The following is a 21,447-nucleotide window of genomic DNA, read 5'->3' on the forward strand; positions in this document are numbered from 1 at the left end:
TTTGTCAGTGTAATTAATCTGAATATCTATATCTTAGCTTCAGGCAGACTCTTCAGACAGAGCGAAAAGCAGTTACATTCTTTACCAAGGTGTCACAAGAATGGTCTTTGGGCCGCATATGCTGAAAATTTTCTCCTCTGAAACCTCTAGAGCCAGGCTTCCCAATTCAAGTCGCCCTCAGCCACGAAGTCTTCTATATTCCTACTAGGATGGCCCATTAAGCCCCACTTAAAGCATTCTACTGCTTTCCAAGGTCTTGGAATCCACATTCCTCTAAATAAAAGAACAGTCAGACCTATTATAGCAATACCCTACTCCTGGTACCATCTTCTGTGTTGGTTAGGGTTTTATTGCTGTGCAGAGACACGGTGACCAAGGCAAGTCTTAAAAAAGGACAACATTTATTTTGGGCTGGCTTATAGTTTCAGAGGTTCGGTCCTTATCATCAGTGGGAAACATGGCATCATGTGGGCACACTTGTGCTGGATGACCCGAGAGTTCTACATCTGATGCAAAGGCAGGCCAGGAGGAGGATCTAATCTGCCCTGGGCAGAGCTTAAGCATAGGACTCAAAGCCCACTCTCACTGTGATGCATTTCCTCCAACAAGGCTACACCCCCTCCTACAAGGCCAGTGAGATGCCTTTTAGGACAAAGCAAACAAAACAAGAATGTTTACTGTTCTTCCAAAGGTCTCAGGTTTTGTTCCCTGACAGGCAGCTTGTGATAACTCCTTGTAAGTCTATCTCTAGGGATTTGATCCTGGCTTCCTCCGCATTCCTGAGATGCACAACGATAGACACAACACACTTAATGAGAAAAACAGTACTGAAAAACCCAAACCTTCCACTGCTAATATGTCTCTACTCTGAGAGGTCAAGGTTTTCTCTCTTCATCATTAGGTACTTCAGAAATAGTGTTTTGGGAATCTAAGAATGTAGCTCAGATCCCTAACTATGGGGTACAGACCTGTAATCCCAATACTTAGGTAGAGGCAAGTGGATCTGGAATTCAAAGTCGTCTTGTGTTGTGTAATGAGGTCAAGACCAGCCTGAGATATATGCTGCTCTACCAACCCCCCAAATCAAACAGATATATTAGCAAGAAAAACACCTGAAAGAAGAGCCAAGTGTGGCAGTAGAAACTTGTAATCAGCACTCAGGGGACTGAGGCAGGAAGATCACTGAGTTTAAGGCTAGCTTTGAATACCTACTGAGATCTTGTCTTAACAAAAAGAGGGAGTTGGGTGGTCATGGTGGCACATACTTTTAATCATAACACTCAAGCTAACCTGGTCTAATACTGAGTTCTAGGCCAGCCATGGTACATAGACAGACCCTATCTCAAAACCATGAAGAAGTGGAAGGCAGATGTGGCTCGTCTTTAATCCCAGCAGTTGGAAAGCAGTGACAGGTGACTTTCTAGAAATTCAACACCAGCCTGCTTCACATAACTTCCAGGCCAGCTAGGGGTACATGGTGAGACCTGTGCTCAAAAACCAAACAAGAGAACAAAGGCCAAAATCAGAAAAAGAATTCACAGATAGGCTGGAGAGATGGCTCAGCAGTTAAGAGCATGTACTGTTCTTAGAGAACCTTGAATTTGGTTCTTAGTACCCACATAATCACTTTATAATTATAGGTAATTCCAGTTCCAGGGAATCTAGTGCCTCTATGGCCTCTTCAGACATCAGGCACACACATGATGAAAGAAAGATGTAGCAGAATCAGCTGGGTGCAGTGGCCATGTCTGTCATTCCAGCATTCAAGAGAATGACAAAGGAGGATCTTTGACTTGCTAGGTTCTATAGAAAGGACAGAGTTTTATTTATTTAACTAGGCATGGATTTATTGAAGAAAATGCAGCTCAAAAGCAATACTCAAATTGTCCAAGAGTTAAGAAGTGTAAAAACAGTGTGTTTTGCCTTTTATGCCCTTCCCATCACTCTGAAGTCCGGCCATGGTGGTGCAAGCCTTAATCCCAGCACTCAGGAAGTAGAGCCCAGTAAATCTCTGCGATCAAGAATAGCCTGGTCTACATAGTGAGTTCCAGGACAGCCACAGCTATAGAGAGAGCTCTCTATAATCTCAAAAACAACAAAAAATTGGTTTGGAAAACAGTAAAAGAGTTAACAGTGCCCTCTTTCTGTCGGTGGGAATCTAGGGAAGCCTTAGTATGCACTTTGTTACTGAGGTAGAAGTGTTAGGCTGGAAAGCAACCTAACCATGTCACTTAAAATATGCTTTGACCAATGATTCTGTTCAAAAAAATCTAGTTCAGAGAAATAGAAGCTGTATTTAGACATTTCTCCTTTAAAAAAAAAAAAAAACATTATGAGCTGCTCTTGTTTCCCAAGAACTGTAAACAAAATGCACACCCATTTTTAGGTAAATGAATGATCCAAAGGTGTGACACCTGATGCCAGGGATTCTGGTTTGCTGGCCAGCTGAGGTTTGATTTGTTGTAAGGTGTGAGGTGAGGGATACACTGGAGCAGGAGGGCGGTTTTGTAAGACAAGCTAAAAAGGAGAGTTCTGTATTCGTTACTTGCTGTGTGTACCTGGGTTTTTGGGATTATTTTTATTTTGTATGTGTTTATTATTCTGTGGCAGGGTCTCAAGTAGCCTAGGCTGGCCTTCAGTTCACTATATAGCTCAGGTTGGCCTTGAACTAGTGATTGTCCTGCTTCCATTTTTCAGGTGCTAGGATTATAGATGTGGGCTATCAGCTCTAGCTTCAGGCTCTGTTTGCATGTAAGTGGACTTTGTATTTTTACATAGGAGAGCACACTGGTTTATGGATATGCGTTACTGAAGGACTTGGGAAACAGTGAGGAGAAAAAAACAATGCTTGAGATCCCCTTTCCTCCTTTGTCCTTATGAGATAAGTAAGGTCTCACACTTGGAGCCTAGGCTGGCCTCAAATTAATGACAGTCTTTCTGCCTTGTCTGAGCCAAGCCCAGGTATGAAAACTTTTAAATGTGCAATTGTGAGTTTGTATAAGCATGAGGTTACTGACGTGTTAGTGGTGATTTAATTGAGTGGGTTCTTAGTGACTTTTTAAAAATATTTTTATGTTTTCCTTATATTCATTCAGAAGAAAAAGTTAGACCTATATGGGTGAGAATCTGTCGTCAGTGGGGGAGAGTGGAAAGGCCTGAGGGGAAGCACTGTTCTCAGTTTAATCCTGATTTACCCACAGGAATAGCCATTGTTAGCAGAAGCTACTTCATCTAAGATATCTGTTGACAAGATAATGCTATTATTTTCCTGTTGAAGAATCTACTTACAGTGATATTTTCTGCTTTTGATTTAGAAAGTTCCCTTTTGTAAATCTTTCAGGCAAAAATAATGTGCTCCTCCATATGCAAATGCATTGGCTGCAAGAATTTCGAAGAAAGCCCAGAACGGAAGACACTGATGCACTTAGCAGATGCGGCTGAAGTAAGGGTCCAGCAGCAGACAGCAGCAAAGACCAAGCTATCCTCTCAAATCTCAGACCTGCTTACAAGGCCAACCCCAGCTCTGAACAGTGGAGGAGGAAAGTAAGTCAGCACCTCTTAACAACCTCTTTTTTGGGGGTGGGGGGTGGGGGGTTCGAGCCAGGGTTTCTCTGTGTAGCCCTGGCTGTCCTGGAACTCAACTCTGTAGACCAGGCTGGCCTCGAACTCAGAAATCCACCTGCCTCTGCCTCCCAAGTGCTGGGATTAAAGGCGTGCACCACCACCGCCTGGCTTAACAACCTCTTTTTATCTGATGTTCAGATATTCTTTTTTTGTAAGGTTTCTTTTTAAGGAGACAAAGTTAATTTCAAACTCTAAGCTGTTGCAAACTTGAATTTTCCATTTTCCTTCCATCTTACTTACTGTTTAAGTAACTTGAAGAGCAATAGAAAAACCACTGTCAGATTTCATGCTAGTCTACATGCACAAAAAATGTTTTAGTTTACTGTGGATGATTTAACTGGATTGCTCTCTGCTAAAGTGTGGTGAGTATGTAGGTTGAGACACTCTTAAGAAAGCCAGGGTTTTGTACTTCCCTCAGTGTTCCTTATTTCCTTGACTCTCTGGCCTGGTCTGTGTTCTTAGAACCCTTGTGTCCTGTCATTGGATGCCATCCCACTCCACTGTGGGAGCCTCATAGTTGAGCTTCACTAGACTGTTGAGCTCTAGAGGAGAGACTGGGCCTAAGTCAAGCGGCAGGCCAGGGGAGCTCCCTGCTGTTAGCTGCTCAGGGGCTGAAGCAGCAGCATTTGGAGTCCAGGCAGCCTGAGCAATGGAGCAAGACTCCAGCTCAAAACAAAACAAAAGAAAAAAAGAAATAGCTGGGCATGGTGGCTCAGACCTTTAATCCCAGCATTCAGGAGGCAGAGACACTGGCTTCCTGAGTTGAGAACAGCCTGGTCTACAAAGCAGGTTCCAGGACAGTTAGGGATATACAGAGAAATACTGTGTCAGAAACCCCAATAAATAAATTAATTTATTAATTATGACAAAGTTAAATAAATAAAAATAAAGGTATTATATATAAGGTATATAAACACACAATTAACTGAAAAGAATATATATTTAAATGTTTAAAATAAGTAATAGGAAAAGGACGAAACTAGGCAAGCCTGTGCTTCCTGTCTGAGTTCCTTCTTAGTCTGCAGGAAAGTGCTGTCTCTGAACTCAGCTCTGGTAGCTCAGAAATCCTTCAGGAAGCATTTCTGTTGCCAATATTTTTCAAGGACTGCTGTTACACAGTAATTTGGAATTAGATTCATATTAGGCAGTGTATTAGAGATTAATTTCAGAAGTTATTAAGAGAACAAACCTTGTAAATGATCTATTTACAGTTGTTCTCGATCGACCTGGGGGTTGAGACCCTGTGTGGGATCAAATGATCCTTTTGCAGGGCTCACCTAAGACCATCCTGCAGATCAGATATTTACATTATGATTCATAGCAGTAGAAAAAATATAGTTATGAAATAGCAACAAGAATAATTTTATGGCTGAGGTCGCCACAACATGAGGAACTGTGTTAAAGGTCACAGCATTAGGAAGGTTGAGAATCACTGATCTATTAAGTGCTTAAGTTGAAGAAAGGTACAGTATTGTAACAGTGAGATTTTTTTTGGTACAAAATGCTTTGGTTATTAGGGTTTCTTTTTTCCCCCTTTTTATTGTTAGGGATAGGATCTGACTATGTGGCCCACTCTGGCTTTGGATTTGTAACTCTTCTACATCAGCCCTAGAAACACACCCACAGTGTCCCTGTACACTGTAATTAAAGCTATGCTTTTGAGAAATTGTATGCGGCTAGGCAAGATGCCCCCATGGGCAGATGCACATGGGGGGATTTAAGTGGCAGAAACACGCAGGACATATGGAATCACATCTTTTATTTAGCCAGATAACATTGTCTGGGAAGTAAATCATTGGTTTTATGCTAAATGTATTTCCTGATAAATGTTTTTAGATTTGTTCCCTGAGACCAAACCCAAGTCTTAGGGCTCTTGAAGACATGCTCCTCTGTCAGAGCTGATTCCCCTAGGCTGGTGCAGCATGACAGGACCAGTAGAATTCCTAAGTCAACCCATGATCATCTGTGTTTCTCTCTCAAACATCATTTCAGATTGCCATTTACATTTGTAACTAAAGAAGTAGCTGAAGCCACGTGTAATTGCCTTCTTGCCCAGGCAGAGCAGGCAGACAAGAAGGGGAAGTCAAAGGCGGCAGCAGAGCGGATGGTACTTGAGGAGTTTGGACGGTGTTTGATGAGCGTCATCAACTCAGCAGGAAAAGCAAAAAGTGACCCCTGTGCCATGCACTGCTAACTCCTGCACAAAACACTGAATGGAACTAACTGTATGCAAAATTTAAGGTGCCGGGACACTTGATTTTCTAGAAGATAGTTTAACAATTACTGTATTTTAATTCAGCCTTTGTTTTAAGAGATCTGAAACTATAATATTGAAAGAGAAGAAATTTTAAATGAAGAAATTAGTACATTTTAAATCTTAGTTAATTCTGCCTATGCCCCTTCTAAATTTTCTTTAAAAATTTTTCTTTTATTGTATTATATTTTTTAATTTGCTTGGGTTTCTTAAGAATTAGATGTTCTGTCCTGATTCTATTGACAAAGAACATTATAAATTATTGTAATATCATTTATAATGTATGGTGTTGTATGACTTTGTTCAGTAGAAAAGGCCAAAGTACCATGGGTATTACCCAATCTTTGGCTACAGATCCAGAATATTCACAGGTAGAATGTCCACATAACTAGATTCTTAATGAAACATATTTAGAAGACATTTTGTTTAGAAAAATACCATCCTTAAAAAAAAAATCAGCTTTTTAGGGTGGATTCTGGAATGCTGTCTGTTTGTCTCTTTGGGAATATCAGAAGGGGAAACAATCCCCAGCATACATTTCAGATATAAACATTATATTTTCTTTAAAGAAAACAAATATCAAGGGACAGTAGCTTTCAGAGAACGGGCTGTGTCTCTGATGAGGAATGGCTGACATGATTTGGGGTGTCTTTATTTTCTCTGAAGGAAGTGGTATGTTTTACAATAACTGTCAAAGTGATTATGGCTAATTACTAAAATAAGAGACTGTATGAATTGAAGTAAACATTTTGTGTCATGATAACAGAACTCATAAGCACCAAGTATAAAGTGTGTCTTGATGGAGCAGTGAGGACACAAAGCTGTGAGATTAGGATTGTTTATGCACACACCTCTCTGCAGACCATTGGAATCAGTATGTGATGCTTACCTGCTTTACTGAAATGGGCCTCCTAACAGCTTTTAAAACTGTAGTGAGCTTTTTATAAAGGAAGTTTAATACAGCCTTGTTTTTAAACAGTGATTTGGTAAGCTGAAGTATGTGTGTTCTTGGAGTCGCAAAAAAAACCTAACTATTCTTTAGTAATTAAAAACTGTATGAACTTGGGAGCCTATTGTAATAGGACTCTTTGACAAGCAGTAAAACATGTTGGAATTGAGGCATTTTGTAAGGTATCTTAATCCTTGGTAATTATTAGCATATGATTATTACCCTTCCTACACGGACTCTATAGTTGTATGTAGTAAGTATGTATATATGTTCATATATGACCATGAAAGATATAGACAATAGAAATTAACCCAGAGGATTCCGTTATTCATTAAGTATCCTCTATTTAAAATGGTTTTATAGGATGACAGTGCGGTAACTTTAAATGTAGATAATGCAGGTGTCCTTAGCACCTCAGTCTAGAGTGTTTAAGTAAACTTTGTATAAATGTAAATTAGTCTAAGAGGACAAAATAATATCTAATCAAGTTATTTTTCAAAAGACTGCAATAAGATTTTGGTCTAAACCTAAACTTTGTTCATTTTGTATATATTATGTGTGAATTCTAATTGCACCATTGTGATGTGTATTTATATACAGTGTGCACAAAATGTTTGTGAATTTTTTATTATACTTGTAGATTATGTATGATGGTATTGCTTAAGATTGTTTTGCTTGTAAAAATTTGAAGGTGCAATCAAAGCTACTAGTTTTGATTTTTAAGAAGCTTTTAACGTATCAGTCCCTTTCTTTCTTTGTGGTTCTAACTAAACAACTTTTTGTATTAGGCATTTGCATCAAATTGCTGAACAAAGTTAATAGCCACATTAAATCACCAATTTCAAAAGATTATTTGGGGAGGGTTTGGTCTATAATTTTTAAGCCCTATTTACATCCCAAAGTAGAAAGATTATATTTACTAGAGCTATTCAAAAAATACACTTTTCTATATTGTAAAAACAGGGCAGAAGAATAAATCATACAGAAAATAAACATTTATACTATTCTGTAAAAAAAAAAAAAGTTTTGCATTTTTTCTTTAGTTTAACAATACCAGTTTTAACCATTTGCCATGCAGGGAGCCTTTTAAGTCACCTGATTTTCAAGTTCATTTGACTTTACCTCTGAAGAAACTTTAAAGATAACATTGCAAATTCCTTAATATGAATTGCACTGAAATGAGACTATTTCTGCTTTCCCACTACTAAGGCAGAATCTTTTAGCTACGTGATGTTGTTGCGACTACTCTTAGTTCTTGTGGCTCTGAAGAGGTAAAAGCAGTCTGTAGGTCTTATCTGTGAGAAGGGAGCGTGATGTTGTAGGTACTCAAGTGATCAGAGCACTGGGTGAGGAAGGAGGGCAGGTCGTCACCATCTTTTGATACCTCATAACCGAAATGTTGCAATCTTATATAAAATGTGAATAAAAATAGCTTTAGAAAGTTTTCCATTTTTGCTCCATAACACTGACTAGAAAGGAGTTCACATTGCATCACTGAAGCTTACCTGGGACCTTCAGCCCTACCTCAGGGCACATGGATCCCTTAAACGTTCTATCTGTTTTGTGTTGTGGAGATGAACTCTGGACCCTGGGTAGCCCAGCAAGCACTCTGTCCCTGCACCATGTCCACAGCCCTTCCATAAACACCTTACACAGTGTTTCTGGACCATCCACTTAAAGCCCTAGAACCAAGCAACTAGACTTTCTGTTGAAGTGCCTCTTCCTCTTCCCTTCCCCCTCTTCTTCCTCCTCTTCCTCTTAATTATTTTGCTTCTGTCAGGGATTGAACCTAGGACCTCATGAGTGCCTGCCAGGTGTTCTGCTGCTGAGCTTATGTATCTTCCAGTAGTGAAGCCAATTCCTGTTATAGAAAATATGGAAGCGCACCTCCCAGTTCTTGTTACAGGTTCTTTAAAACTTAATCTATAGATCAGTTGTGAGGTTTTCGTTTGTTTATTTGGGTTTTCTTTCTTTTCTTTTTCTGGATAGTGTCTTCACTACTTCACTACTTCACTGGATAGTGGCCTCAAATTCATGATAGTCCTACCGTGCCTCAGTTTTTCAGGTGCTAGGAGGAATCATAGATATGTGTCACTCACCTGGCTGTTTGGGTTGGTTTGGTACTTTTGAGGCATTGTCTCATGTAGCTCAGGCTGCCAGTAACAAGGGTGGACTTGAACCCCGGCTTCCTCTCTTCCACCTCCCATTCCATGACTTGGGTGCCACCATACTCATTGTCTTGTGTGGGTTGTAGTTCTGGGTTTTTTGTTTTTGTTTGTTTGTTTTTAGAGATTTATTTTTAATTATGTGGCTGGGGGATGTGGGGAGATATATGTGAACATCATCTCCCCTCAAACCAGAGTTGCAGGGTCCCCTGTAGGTGGGGTTACAGGTGGTTGTGAACTGCCCTGACTCAGGTGCTGGGACCAGAGCTCAAGTATTCCACAAGCTCGGAACTGCTGAGCCGCCGTATGTCTGCTCTCAGCTGTGTGTGGTTCTGTCTTTCTGTCTGAAGATTTACTTATGTTGGTTCTGTCCTTCTGTCTGTTTTTCTTTAAGATTTACTTATGTATTTTATGTATACAAGTGCTCCATCTGCATGTATGTGTGCACACTAGAAGAGGACATCAGATCCTGTTGTAGATGGTTGTGAGATGCCTTGTGTGTGTTGGGAATGGAACTCAAGACCTCTGAAAGAAGTCAGTGCTCTAAATCTATGACCCATCTCTCCAGCTTCTTGTTTTGTTTAAGTGGATTTTAGATCCCTGATTGAATTCAGCACATGCTACACAGGCACTTTACCCTCCAAGGTAGGCTTCAAGATCCACTGTGTGAGGTTTTTGGTTTGGTTTTGTTTTAAGACAGGGTCCTCACTATGTAAACCATGTTCATTTGCAGGCAGCTCAGCTATGTAGACCAGGCTGGTCTCAAACTCACAACCCTCTGTGTGCCTCTGTCTCTGCAATCTCTGGGATTAAAGATATGCAGCACCATGCTGGCCAAGGCTTTTAAAAACAGATTATATATTTCTTAAATGATAAATTTTTTTGTGGCACCATTTAAGACATTCCTAATTTCTGCTAAATACAAAGTATATTCAAGGTATCAAGGTATCAAGATCACTGGGACTTTTGTAACTCTTTAATAAGCAGAGGAAAACTGATAGTATTTAAAAAGAATGTATTTTAATCAGTGAAATCCACTGAATGGGTACAAATGACCATCACATCTTTAACACTGCAGGAAGTGTTGGTGACTATAGAAGAATTTGAATTGTATACTTTTTTTAAAAATGAACATTATGGAATGTAAATTATATTTCTTTCTTTTTTTTTTTTTTTTTTTTTTTTTTGAGACAAGGTTTCTCTTTGTAGTCCTGGCTGTCCTGAAACTCACTCTGTAGACCAGACTGTCCTCAAACTCAGAAATCCTCTGCCTCCCAAGTGCTGGGATTAAAGGCAAGCGCCACCACTGCCCGGCTCAAAAATTTTCTATAATATAAAACAACTTTTTAGCAAACTAAGACTAACCAGATTTTACAAAATGACTAACCTGAGTTTACAAAATGCCACAGTGAGCCACACTCTTATCTTCTCTGTGAGACTGGGAACAAGTCATTCCTAGTCCTTGTTTTGTAGAGGTTTTTTATTTCCCAAGGCAAGGTGAGAGACAGGCCCACAGACTGGAAACGAGTGAGATGCCTGTGCTTAGATGATGAGATTTCCTGTACAGAAAAATCGAAGAATTGAATGAAAGCTGTCACCTAACTTAGCAAGTAAGCAAGAGTCAGTTGTATTTCTATACACGAGCAATAAACATTTAGAAATGGAAATTTAAAAATTATCATTTATAATAGCATCAAAAATATGAAATATGTGTGTGCACATATAGTCTATATGCTGAAAATTATAAAACATAGATTTAGAAAAGGAAAAATATGCCATGCCTCATATAAAATTCAGTGTGACTGCATTTTTTCTCCAGTTCGTTTATAGGTAGAGTGGAACTCCCTGCAGGAATTAATGTCGATATTACCAAGTAGATGGTAAGAAAAAAAAAACAGAAACAAACAAAAAACAGTCTCCAAAAGAGATGTGTAAACAGGCAGTTGGAAGACTCATAGCTGATTTCAGTCCTGATATAAAGCTACAGTGGTCAAGACTGGTGTTGGCGAAATGGCAGCCCAGTAGATGGTAGAACACAGCAGAGCAGACATAGACTTGCATGTTATGTCAGTGTGGAAAGCAGTCAGACAAGTGGAGCTGGGATAGCTGTACTTTATATGTGTGTCAGTCCACTCTTTTCATCTAAGCTAAGCAGACGTGAAGTGTGACGTGTGAGCCTGCTTTCCATCACTGCTGTACAACACTGACCAACAGCAACTTGAAGAAGAAACGGTTTCCAGGTGCCAACCGTCTGTCACTGAGCAGGAACTGAAACAGGCCTTGAGGGCAAGCTGGCTTGCTCCTCACACTCATGGGTCAGCTATCTTTTCTTATACTTCTCAGGACCACCTGCCCAGGGGTCATACCACCCAGAGTGGGCTGGGCCTTGCAGATCAAGCAGCAATCAAGCAAATGCCCAGACACACCTACCTATGTCTGATGGATATATTTTCTCATTGAGCTTCCCCCTTCCCTGATGTCAGCTGTGTCAAACTGACAGAAGCAAAACACAGTAACTTAAACGGAAAACCTAAACTACTAAATAGTAGGTAAAAAAAAAAAAAAAAAAAAAAAAACAACCAAGAAAAGTCTCTAGGATCTTGACTGAGAAAGGATTTTTTTTTGTTTGTTTGTTTTGTTTTTGTTTTTCGAGACAGGGTTTCTCTGGAGAAAGGATTTCCTAATTTGAAAATATTAGACTAATTAAAAAGAGACCTTTTTTTGGAGACAGAATCTAATGCATGCTGGTCTGGCCTGGAACACACTATGTAGCTGAGTGTGACTGAACAGTGTTTACGTACCTGCAAAGGTCAGAGGACAGTGTGGAGGAAGCTGCTTCTCTCCTTCCACAGTGTGGCCCCAGGGAATGAACTCGGGCTCTCAGCCCTGACCCTTGACTCTCACCAGCTTTTGTCTTGAATTTCTTACTCTTTTGCTCCCAACCTCCCTTGCTGAGATTACAGGTGTATACCATCATGCACATTTTTAACATTAAAAAAGCCCCTACATTTATTTACTATGTGTATGGTGGTCAGAGGAGTTGGTTCTCTCCTTATGCCACTTGGGTCCCAGAGATTGAACATCAAGCTTGGCAGCAAGCACCTTTACCATCTTGGGGAAAAGCATGCCCTTTTTATAATGATGCTGAGAATCAAATGTAGGGCTCTGTGCACACTCATCAAACATTCTACAAACTAAAAGACATCCTCAAGCCCCATAATAAAAAAAAATTACATGGGGCTGGAGAGACGGCTCAGTGATCAAGAGCACTGACTGCTCTTCCAGAGGTCCTGAGTTCAATTCCCAGCAACCATATGATGGTTCACAACCATCTATAATGACATCTGGTGCCCTCTTCTGGCCTGTAGGCATATGTACAGGCAGAACACTGTATACATAATAAGTAAATATTTTTTAAAAAAAACAAACAAACATGTTTTTCAAATGACATTGACATGAAAACAGAAAGCCCCAATCTTGAAATTGTATGTATATCCAGAATATATAATGTACAACAAGAAAACAGCCTTTTAAGTGTGTATGCTTAAGCAGACATGTCTTTAGGTTCAATGTCTGCTTGAGCCAGACGTGCAGATGAGAGCCTGCCAGCATTAGTCATTGAGAAAACGGAAGGCACGGAAAATGCTGTAGGGCACAGCCTGTAATCCTTGAACTTGTGAGGCAAGAGACAGGATGATGGCCATGAGTTCCGTGTCACCTCATCTACAGAGATATCTCTGGGCTGGCCAGGCTGCATACCAAGACCATGCCTTAAAAGAGGGTGTGGGGGAAGCCAGCTGAGTCTATAATCTCAGAATTTGGGATGGAGTCAGGAAGAGGAGGAGTTCAAGGTTAACCTAGACCTCATATGTCCCCATTTCAAAATAAGACGAAAAATGAAAAACAAAAACCGAGTGAGCCATTTGTTAGCTGCCTGTGCCTCTAACCCCAGCACTTTCCCAGGCAGATGCTGGTGTGTTGCTGAGAGTTCGAGAACAGCTTGAGAGAACAGCATAGAGAGACCATGTCTCAAAGCAGACATCAGGCTTGAATTAGCTTTATCTTGGGTAGCATTTTCTTTTTTCCTTTTTTAAACTATAAAATTCTAAATCTTGTTTGAGGTGATTGCTGTGGAATTTTGTTAGGTTACACGCCAAGCCAGTATGATGCTTATCTCCATGGTCACTACACACTCAAGAATGAACACTTGAGCCAGAATAAAGTCTACCTGGCCTAGGGGAATGGGACTCCACACAACTGTCAGATGCAGACTAAGTATGGCCACTTCAGAAACAGGCTGACAGTGAAATGACATTTTGACTCCTCCCCGTGGCACAGCACATTTCCTGCTCACTCATTCTTTCATTAGTTTTGTTTTCCTAGAGTCTGGTTGATAGTAACTTTTGTTAATTTTTGTTTTTAAGATAAGGCTTCTCTTCTGTATAGCCCAAGGTATCCCAGAATTCTCTATGTAGTCCAGGCTGGCCTCAGACTCAAGAGATTCACCTGCCTCTGCCTCTGAGTGCTATGATTAAAGGCGTGGCACCACCACACTTGCCTGATAACTTTAAAATTCCTATCATGTGTATTAAGTGTCTTGTTGCATCTAAGTATGTGAATCATGTGCATGCAGTGCTCGAGGAGGCCGGAAGAGGGTATCAGACCTCCTGGCACTGAAGGGAAGGATGGTTGTGAACCAAGTGTGGGTGCTGTTAACTGAACCAGTTCCTTTGCAAGAGCTGCAAGTGTTTTTGTTTTTTAATGAAGTTGGGGAATAAATGTTTTGGACAGACATGTTTTCCAATTGTATGCCCAGGAAAATGGCCAGGTGGGAAGTAACTGTTTAAACCTTTGGAGGAAGTGTGTTGTCTAGATCATCTTCCATTGTGAACATGGAAGGCAGAGGGTGTCATGTTCACACAGTTTTTACATGTGTGTGGACATATGTAGTGCTTGTGGAGGCCTGTGGTTGATGTTGGTGTCTTCCTTTATCACTCGAGCTCCCCCATTGGCTAGGCAGCAGCCGCAGGGATGTTTTCCTGTCTGCTTCCCTGGGGTTGGGATTGGAAGCCTGCGCAGCTGTGTCTGGCCTACAATTATGGATGCGTTTTAAAGGGGAATGGCTGGGGGCTGGAAGGTGAGAAAGGACTCATGTTTGGAGCCTCAGCACCCACAAAAGCTGAGTGCAGTGTACACACCTGTAACTCCCAGCTGGAAGGGTGAAGCCAGGCAGACCCTTAGAATCAGTTGTTGGCTGGCTATATTGTAGGCTAGTGAGAGATCCCACAACAAATACGATTGAGAATAGTGTAGCTTCAGAGACACTTGACACTGACCCCTGGCCTGCATACGTACATGCGTCTTCTCTGGCATGTAGCTATGTGTGTACACCCACATGAACATGTAAGTACACACACACATGCACAACCCATGTTTACTATAAGGTGGAGAGGAGAGACTGTATACACTTCCCTGTGAGTCATACCTAGTGCATACAATTGCATACACTTCCCTGTGAGTCATACCTAGTGCATACAATTGCATACACTTCCCTGTGAGTCATACCTAGTGCATACAATTGTATACACTTCCCTGTGAGTCATACCTAGTGCATACAATTGCATACACTTCCCTGTGAGTCATACCTAGTGCATACAATTGCATACACTTCCCTGTGAGTCATACCTAGTGCATACAATTGTATACACTTCCCTGTGAGTCATACCTAGTGCATACAGTGCAGCTCTGACGGAAGAACAGTTAACTGGACTAAAAGCAACGATGGAAATACTCTCATCTTCAGCCTTTTTCAACCCAGATTATCAAGCATTTAAAGGGATAATGCAAAACACTTTTTTCACATACAGAATATGTAAGCACACAGTTATATGTGACAAAGTAATAAACATAAATATCAGCATTGCTTTAAAGATAATGCACAAAACTTAGATTTATTTATATAGGCAATAAATTAAAGGTGGTGACTCAGAAATTCAGTAAACCCACAACTTTGAACTTAGCAGCTTGTCACATATAAAGTGGAACATGGCACTGATTTAATCTTTCCAAGCATCTCTTGTTGGGGTGGAATAAATAAATGTAAAATATGTCTTAAGGGGGATTTCAATTAAAAGACTCAACTTTTACGGAATTCTTTTTGCACTTTTAAGTTTTCATGTGGGGATCTACTGTATTGTGCTACTATCTGCTCAGTGACAGTAGGCTTTTATACGAGATACTCCTGTATTGTACGTTTCTTCTCTGTCCCTTAGTGCGCTCCCTCTTGTGAAAGGGGATGCACTTGTTCACTTTTCTGTCTATCCCTTCACACTGAGTGAGAGTGGAGACTGTCCACCTTCAAATTCATACCTCCAAAATTCCTGGACGGGTGGGGGAAACACTAAGATTTTTCTAATCCATCCTTAGTTGTCTGCCTTTTTTCAGTTTATTAACCACATGCTGGTATGGCTTTGCATGAATATAAATATGTAGTATATTCACTGGATAAGATTCTCATTTTAACCTCACAAAACCAAGCGGACCTCAGGTGGAGCAGAAGTTAAAGGCTTCTGCCTGTTTTCTGCTGAGCAGGACTTTCCTAGGAGGCGTCAAGTAAGTATCCTTCTGGTTCTGTTTCTCAGAAGCAGTGTTTCAAAGCCCAGGGGCTGGACTGTGGAGCTCATAGAATCACCTGTGCTCTGCATTTCCCAGCTCTGGCTCCTCTGCAGCACAGTGCAGGGTTTCCTGGCATGTGGTTTGCCTTTGTCCCGCCACTAGTTATAGTTCAGGGCACACCAGGACATGAGGATTTTATGGCATTTGAATCTAATTTTCAGACCATAAAGCTTAAGTTTTCACATTAAAGCAAAATTATACTCTAGGCTTTATAGGCATTTCACCAGTGTATGCATGCGTGTATGTGTATGATTATGATGTGTGTGAGACTACCTATGATGTCTGTGTGTCTGTGTGACTCTATGTGTATGATGTATTTGTGTATCTGTGTGATACAACTCTATGTGTATGATGTATTTGTATATCTGTGTGATACATAAGATTATGTTATGATGTGTCTGTGACTATATGTATATGGTGTGTCTGTATCATCTGAGACTATACATATCTGTGTCTGTTTCTGTGTGATATGTATGACTATGTATATGATGTGTCTGTGTGTATGTGTGACTATGTATGTATTGTGTTTGTGTGTATGGTGTGGGACTCTATGTGTATATTGTTTAGAATGTCTGTGAATATATAGATGATTTGTCTGTGGGTATGTGTCCATTAGACTGTGTATGTTGTGTCTGTGTCTATGGTGTGTTACTGTATATGTTGTGTGTGCAGGTGTGTATGTAAAGGACAGATTACTTTTCAAGAGTTGCTTCTTGACTTCTACCTATGAAGAAGGGTCTTCTTGTTTCTGTCATGGTGCTGCATGCCCCAGGCTGACAGGACCAAGAGCTTCCAGTGACTCCTGTCTCTCCTGCCATTGTGTATTAGCCATAAGAGGATGACAGATGCATGCTACCACGTCCAGCTTTTTATAGGTTCCAGGGTTCTGAGGCTTTTTAATTAAGTGTTGCAGTTTTTTCAATTAGCCTGGCTAGCTAGCAAATAATTGAGACTGCCAATACTCAGGAGGCAGAGGCAGCCTGGTCTACATAGCAAGGTCTAGGCTGGCCAGTGCTAATAATGATACCCTGTCTTAATACATAAATTAAGAGAAGCTTTAAAAGATCTACTCACACTTCTGTCTGACAAGAATCACTTCAAAACAATACCGGGCAGTGTCTTTTCCTCCTTTTCGGAAAACTCATATTCCACGTAGACAATACCAAAGTGAGTTTATCATATGAATAGGTCAGAAATATAAACCTGTCCACTGAGAATGAAGAAATTAATAAATAAGACAGAATGTGAGCTTTCTGATAAAGAGACTATCTGCTGTGTCTAGACATGTCTATCATGCAATAGAATATGTTTGTAGCAGCATACAGCAGCAGAAAACACTGTCTGTCTCTCAAACACAATACTAATGTGATCACTCAAGCACAGTCCATAATACAGAACTAAAGGTTGTAGCAATGGGCCTACACTGAAGAGAATTAGATTCCATATTATTGAAAACACCGCAAATAAGAACCCCTTAGGTATCTGTTCAGATCATGGATACATTTTGGAACTCTCATAAATGTTTTTGTTATTTTGTCATAGACTTCATTCTAATGTGTAATTAATATTCTTAAGTACTTAAAAGGACAGTGAATTTTTACAAGTTCAGTTGAGTGAGTACTCACAAAAATGTTAACATACTGTAGTCTACTGTGAACACACATGTTGCTCCTTAGGAAGTCAGGTGGCACTACCAAACTTGAACTCCTGTACTCCAAGAAGGATAACTAGTGTGCTTTCTTGGCCAAAGGTTGTAATTCTTTCTGAATGATTTTTTTTTTCAGAGACAGTTTCATGAAGTCCACACTGGTCTCACACTGTGTAGTTAGAGGTGCCTTTGAGCTCCTGTATCCACCTTCTGAGTTGTGTGCTACTGTGCCCTTCTCTGAATGATGGTTAAGGGATGGCAAACCAGTCTTAACTCTGACATTTAAGAAACTGGTATCTACAGCCATAAGCAGCCTGACAACGTGATCGGTCGTACATGTTTCTCCATCATAAGATACTCATTTCAGACTATAAAATACGCCAAAACTTATGGCATATTTTTTAAAAAAGTGATGTCTATTTAGTGTGTGTGTGTTCTATGGTTCATGTGTGCTAAGTCAGAGGATAACATCCGAGAGGCAGTTTTTTCATCAAGCAAACTCAGATTATCAGGAATGTGTACCTGTGAGGTAAGCATGCATGTATGTCTATTTGTACATGTGTGGGTGAGGGCACATGCATGTGTGACTGCCCCTGTGTAGAGACCCCTTGACTGTTCTACACTTCTTGCAGTCTTTTAGTGAACCCAGAATTCACTAAGAGTTCACACAGAGTTAGCTAGTTAGCCAACTTGTCCTGGGGATCCCCCATCCTCCTCTTTGTGCTGAGATTACAGGTGGCTACTATCTACCCACCTTTCTGGGTATGTTCTGGGGATCTGAACTCCAGGCCTTCTCCTTTAGAGAGCCACTGAGCCATTTCCCATGTTGATTCCTTACTTCTTTAGCTGTCATTTGAGCTCTATAATGTTTATGTCTTCACCTATAAAAGACTTCACCTATAAAAAATAAATACATGTTTGGTAGCTGGTCCGAAATTCATAGGCCTGGAGGTCCCTGAGAATGGACCCCTCCCTCCCAATTAGCAAAATGTAAAATCATGGATTGAAACTGCAGTGCTCTAATGAACAGTCAAAGGCATGGGATTTTTGTGCCCTTCATGGAGAGGTAGTTCCAAACTGCTCAAATGGTCCTAAGACCTGTATCTACCAGAGGTTTTGTGGTAGAGAACACAGATAACCACTGTCCAGTCCTTTTAATTTTTGTTTTTTGAGACAGGTTGTGTTAGGCTTATCATTACTGTGATGGAACACCATGGCCAAAAGCAAGTTGAGGAGGAAAGGGTTTATTTGGCTTACACTTCCACATCATAGTCCATCACTGAGGGAAGTCAAGGCAGGAACGCAGAGCAGGAGCTGATGCAGAGGCCATGGAAGGATGCTGCTTACTGAATTGCTCTCCATGGCTTGTTTAGACTGGTTTTTGTTTGTTTGTTTGTTTTATAGAACCCAGCATTACCAGCCCAGAGATACCCCCCTCCACAGTAGGCTGGACATTCTCAAGTCAGTCACTAATTAAGAAAACGCCTCATAGGCTTCCTACAGCCAGATCTTCTGGAGGCATTTTCTGAGTTGAGCCATCCCTCCTTCTGATGGCTGTCTTGTGTCAAACTGACATAAAACTAGCCAGCACACAGGATCTATCTACACAGCCCTAGCTGTCCTGATTAAAGGTGTGCACAACTATGCCTGGTGTCATTACTCCCCACCTCCCACTTCTCAAGCTACTCCGAGTGGAAAAAAAAAACACACATACACACACAAAACAACAACAAAACAGTTTGTTCTAGAGACATTTGTATTTTAAACTCTACCTAAAAATGTAGGCTGGTACCATGAATCCCCTTGGCCTGTGTCCATTCTCACCCCTTGGGAGCAGCCTTTTATGCCAATGGTCTCTTTGCCCATTGTTTATCTCTCCTTTGGTTGACTTCATTTTACAATACTGAAGCCCATTTATCTTCAACAGTACGCTCTTGTGTGCCTCATCTGAATTATTTCATTGACAGTCACAAGAAACTCAGGTGAGTTCAGATGGAGAGCCACGGGTCAAAAAGTTGGTTTGAGGACATAATAAAATAATTTATGTAACTCTCCTGGGTTATTCTGGATCTTGATGAGTAGAAACTGGTGTTGAGTTTTACACAAAAGCAAAGAAATAGCCAGTCTGCCATGTACAAAGGAAATAAATATATTCTGTTTGAAAAGAAATTCAGGGCAGTTAAGAGCTGCACAGATCAGCTTGGTATAATAGTACAGGCGTATAGTCCCAGCAGTCAGGAGGCTGAGGCGTGTGGACAGAGTTCTAGATTATCATCAGCTACATTGGGCGTTTAAGGACATCTTGGGATACGAGACCTTTTCTCAACAAAACAGCAACAAACAAACAAACAAACAAACAAACAAAAAACAAAACTCAAGTGCCCAGGGGAAAAAAGGCTCACCTGCCTTAGAGAGTCTACAAGGCTGACTGAATTTCCAAGATTGGAGATGAAATGTTATTGGTCCAGAGACAGTTTATCTTGTGCTACCTTTAGGAAGAGCCAAGAACACTGCTCCTCAAAAGCAGCACACAGATCTGGACTAACACACATCTCCCAACTAGTATGGAAAAGCTTGAGACTTTCGGGGGGGGGGGGGGAATGAAAACTGATTCAAGAAGGAAATGTTCAGGAAAAGCTAATGTCTGGCACTTAGGATGGTTGGTAGTGTTGTAAGTTGGCAAATTCTAGAATCATGTAGGAGATGGGTCTCTGAGTATGTCTGTGTGTGTGTGGGGGTCATTCTAATTACAGTGACGGGAGAGGACCCACCTAACGTGGGAAGGGAATCCTGCACGGTTTAAGCTTGGAGACAATGTGCTGAGCACATTAAAAACTCGGGCGTGGTGGTGTTTGTAATCCTTGTGTAGGGGAGGCAGAGAAAGCTGGAACGTGAGGGCTCTAAGGCCAGCCAGTTCAGCCTACCTGGCCAGTCCCAGATTATCCATGAGAGACAGTCTCAAAAAAAATAGGTGGCTGGCTCCTGGAGAGTTAGTTACAGCTGAGGTTGACCTCTGGTATATGCAGGGAACTGCCCTGTGCTCACACCTACACATATACATGCATACACACAGGAAGGCTAACATAAAAGCATCCGTTATGGCCAGTGACAAGCTACCAATTACCTAATTGCTAAATGACACCCAACGGAACTCGCATCACATGTGAATTTAAATTCAACAAATTCTGACACTTAAGAAAATGCGACCACGTTTCACACATAGTGCAGGGCTGGGTCTCTGAAGGCTGATGTTGGAAGATCCCAAGTTTGAGGCCAACTTGGGCTCCATGTGTATTCTCAGGTCAGGCTGATACAAATAGGAAGACAGCACCCCACAAACAAACCAAAAAGGTTCTCCTTGGAAGCTAGTGTTAGTAGGGATTTATTTTGCCTACTTTGCTCCTCATTATGCATTCAACATGGTATGTATGACTGACTTTCACAAACGAGTAGCAAAGCCACCAACTCTGGAATTTCTTACCATCCCTCTGAAAGGCAGAGATTACAGGCGTTCACCAAGTCAGACGCCTAATAAACGGCAAAACCAAAGTTTTTTTGATTAACGTCACTCAAGCCAGAAGGCAAACCGTGAGCACCAGCCGGGTCCGGTTGCTCACGTCCGGCGATGCTGGGCGTTGTGCTGCCGCCCCACCTTTGCAGTCCCGCAGCAGTGCATCGGGTCGGAGGCTGCGCTCGCCGACGCCGCTGGAGAGGACGCGACGTTCCACGCGCACTCCCCGGGGCGGCGGGCCCCTGTACCGTTACTTCCGGCTACCCTGCCCCGTGGAGCTCCCTCTCCTGAGCTCTCGTGAGAGCTTGAGTCGCCTGAGTTCCGCCTGAGGATTGGGAGGACTGACCGGAAGGGCGGGCTTTGGACGCTCGAGACTCCTACCGGTCTTCCGACGGCGACTGTCTAGCCAATCGCAGGCCACGCTGTGTCGCAGCAGCCAATCGGAGAGGCCCGGCGCCTTTAAGGTCCTCCGTGGGCGTGTTCTCCCTTGCCGTCCGTTTCTTTTGTTAGAGCTCTGGTTTTTTTCCTCAGGTCTACAGCTGCTCCCTTGCAATCCGGCGCCATCGCGCTTTGGGCAAGGATGGTAATGGGGAGCAGCGAGGTGGGAACCGAGTTGACGTC

The 21,447-nt window shown here is 41.5% G+C and overlaps 1 protein-coding gene and 1 long non-coding RNA gene across 14 annotated transcripts in view; one reads left to right on the forward strand and one right to left on the reverse strand.

The window, feature by feature from the left end:
- Lin54 (lin-54 DREAM MuvB core complex component) overlaps window positions 1-7,951 on the forward strand; it is a 61,504-nt gene extending 53,553 nt beyond the window's left edge. For all 7 annotated transcript variants that reach the window (XM_076926400.1, XM_076926405.1, XM_076926403.1 and 4 more), the window contains 2 exons: window positions 3,341-3,543; window positions 5,617-7,951. In XM_076926400.1, coding sequence (XP_076782515.1) covers window positions 3,341-3,543; window positions 5,617-5,818 — 405 coding nt within the window. In that variant the 3' untranslated portion in view covers window positions 5,819-7,951. The remainder of the gene's footprint in view (window positions 1-3,340; window positions 3,544-5,616) is intronic.
- The window catches only part of LOC143439811 (uncharacterized), a 46,557-nt gene extending 25,439 nt beyond the window's left edge, over window positions 1-21,118 (reverse strand). For 5 of the 7 annotated variants that reach the window (XR_013107849.1, XR_013107847.1, XR_013107844.1 and 2 more), the window contains exons 1-2: window positions 20,797-21,118; window positions 10,380-10,551 (exon numbers count right to left, since the gene is read on the reverse strand). This is a non-coding gene — a long non-coding RNA (uncharacterized LOC143439811). Of the gene's footprint in view, window positions 1-10,379; window positions 10,552-16,741; window positions 16,929-20,796 lie in introns of those variants that run through there. The other 2 variants (XR_013107846.1, XR_013107850.1) reach the window with 2 other exon arrangements.
- Window positions 21,119-21,447: the final 329 nt, after the last annotated feature.

Source organism: Arvicanthis niloticus, chromosome 27, assembly GCF_011762505.2.
Source record: "Arvicanthis niloticus isolate mArvNil1 chromosome 27, mArvNil1.pat.X, whole genome shotgun sequence".
NCBI lineage: Eukaryota > Metazoa > Chordata > Mammalia > Rodentia > Muridae > Arvicanthis > Arvicanthis niloticus.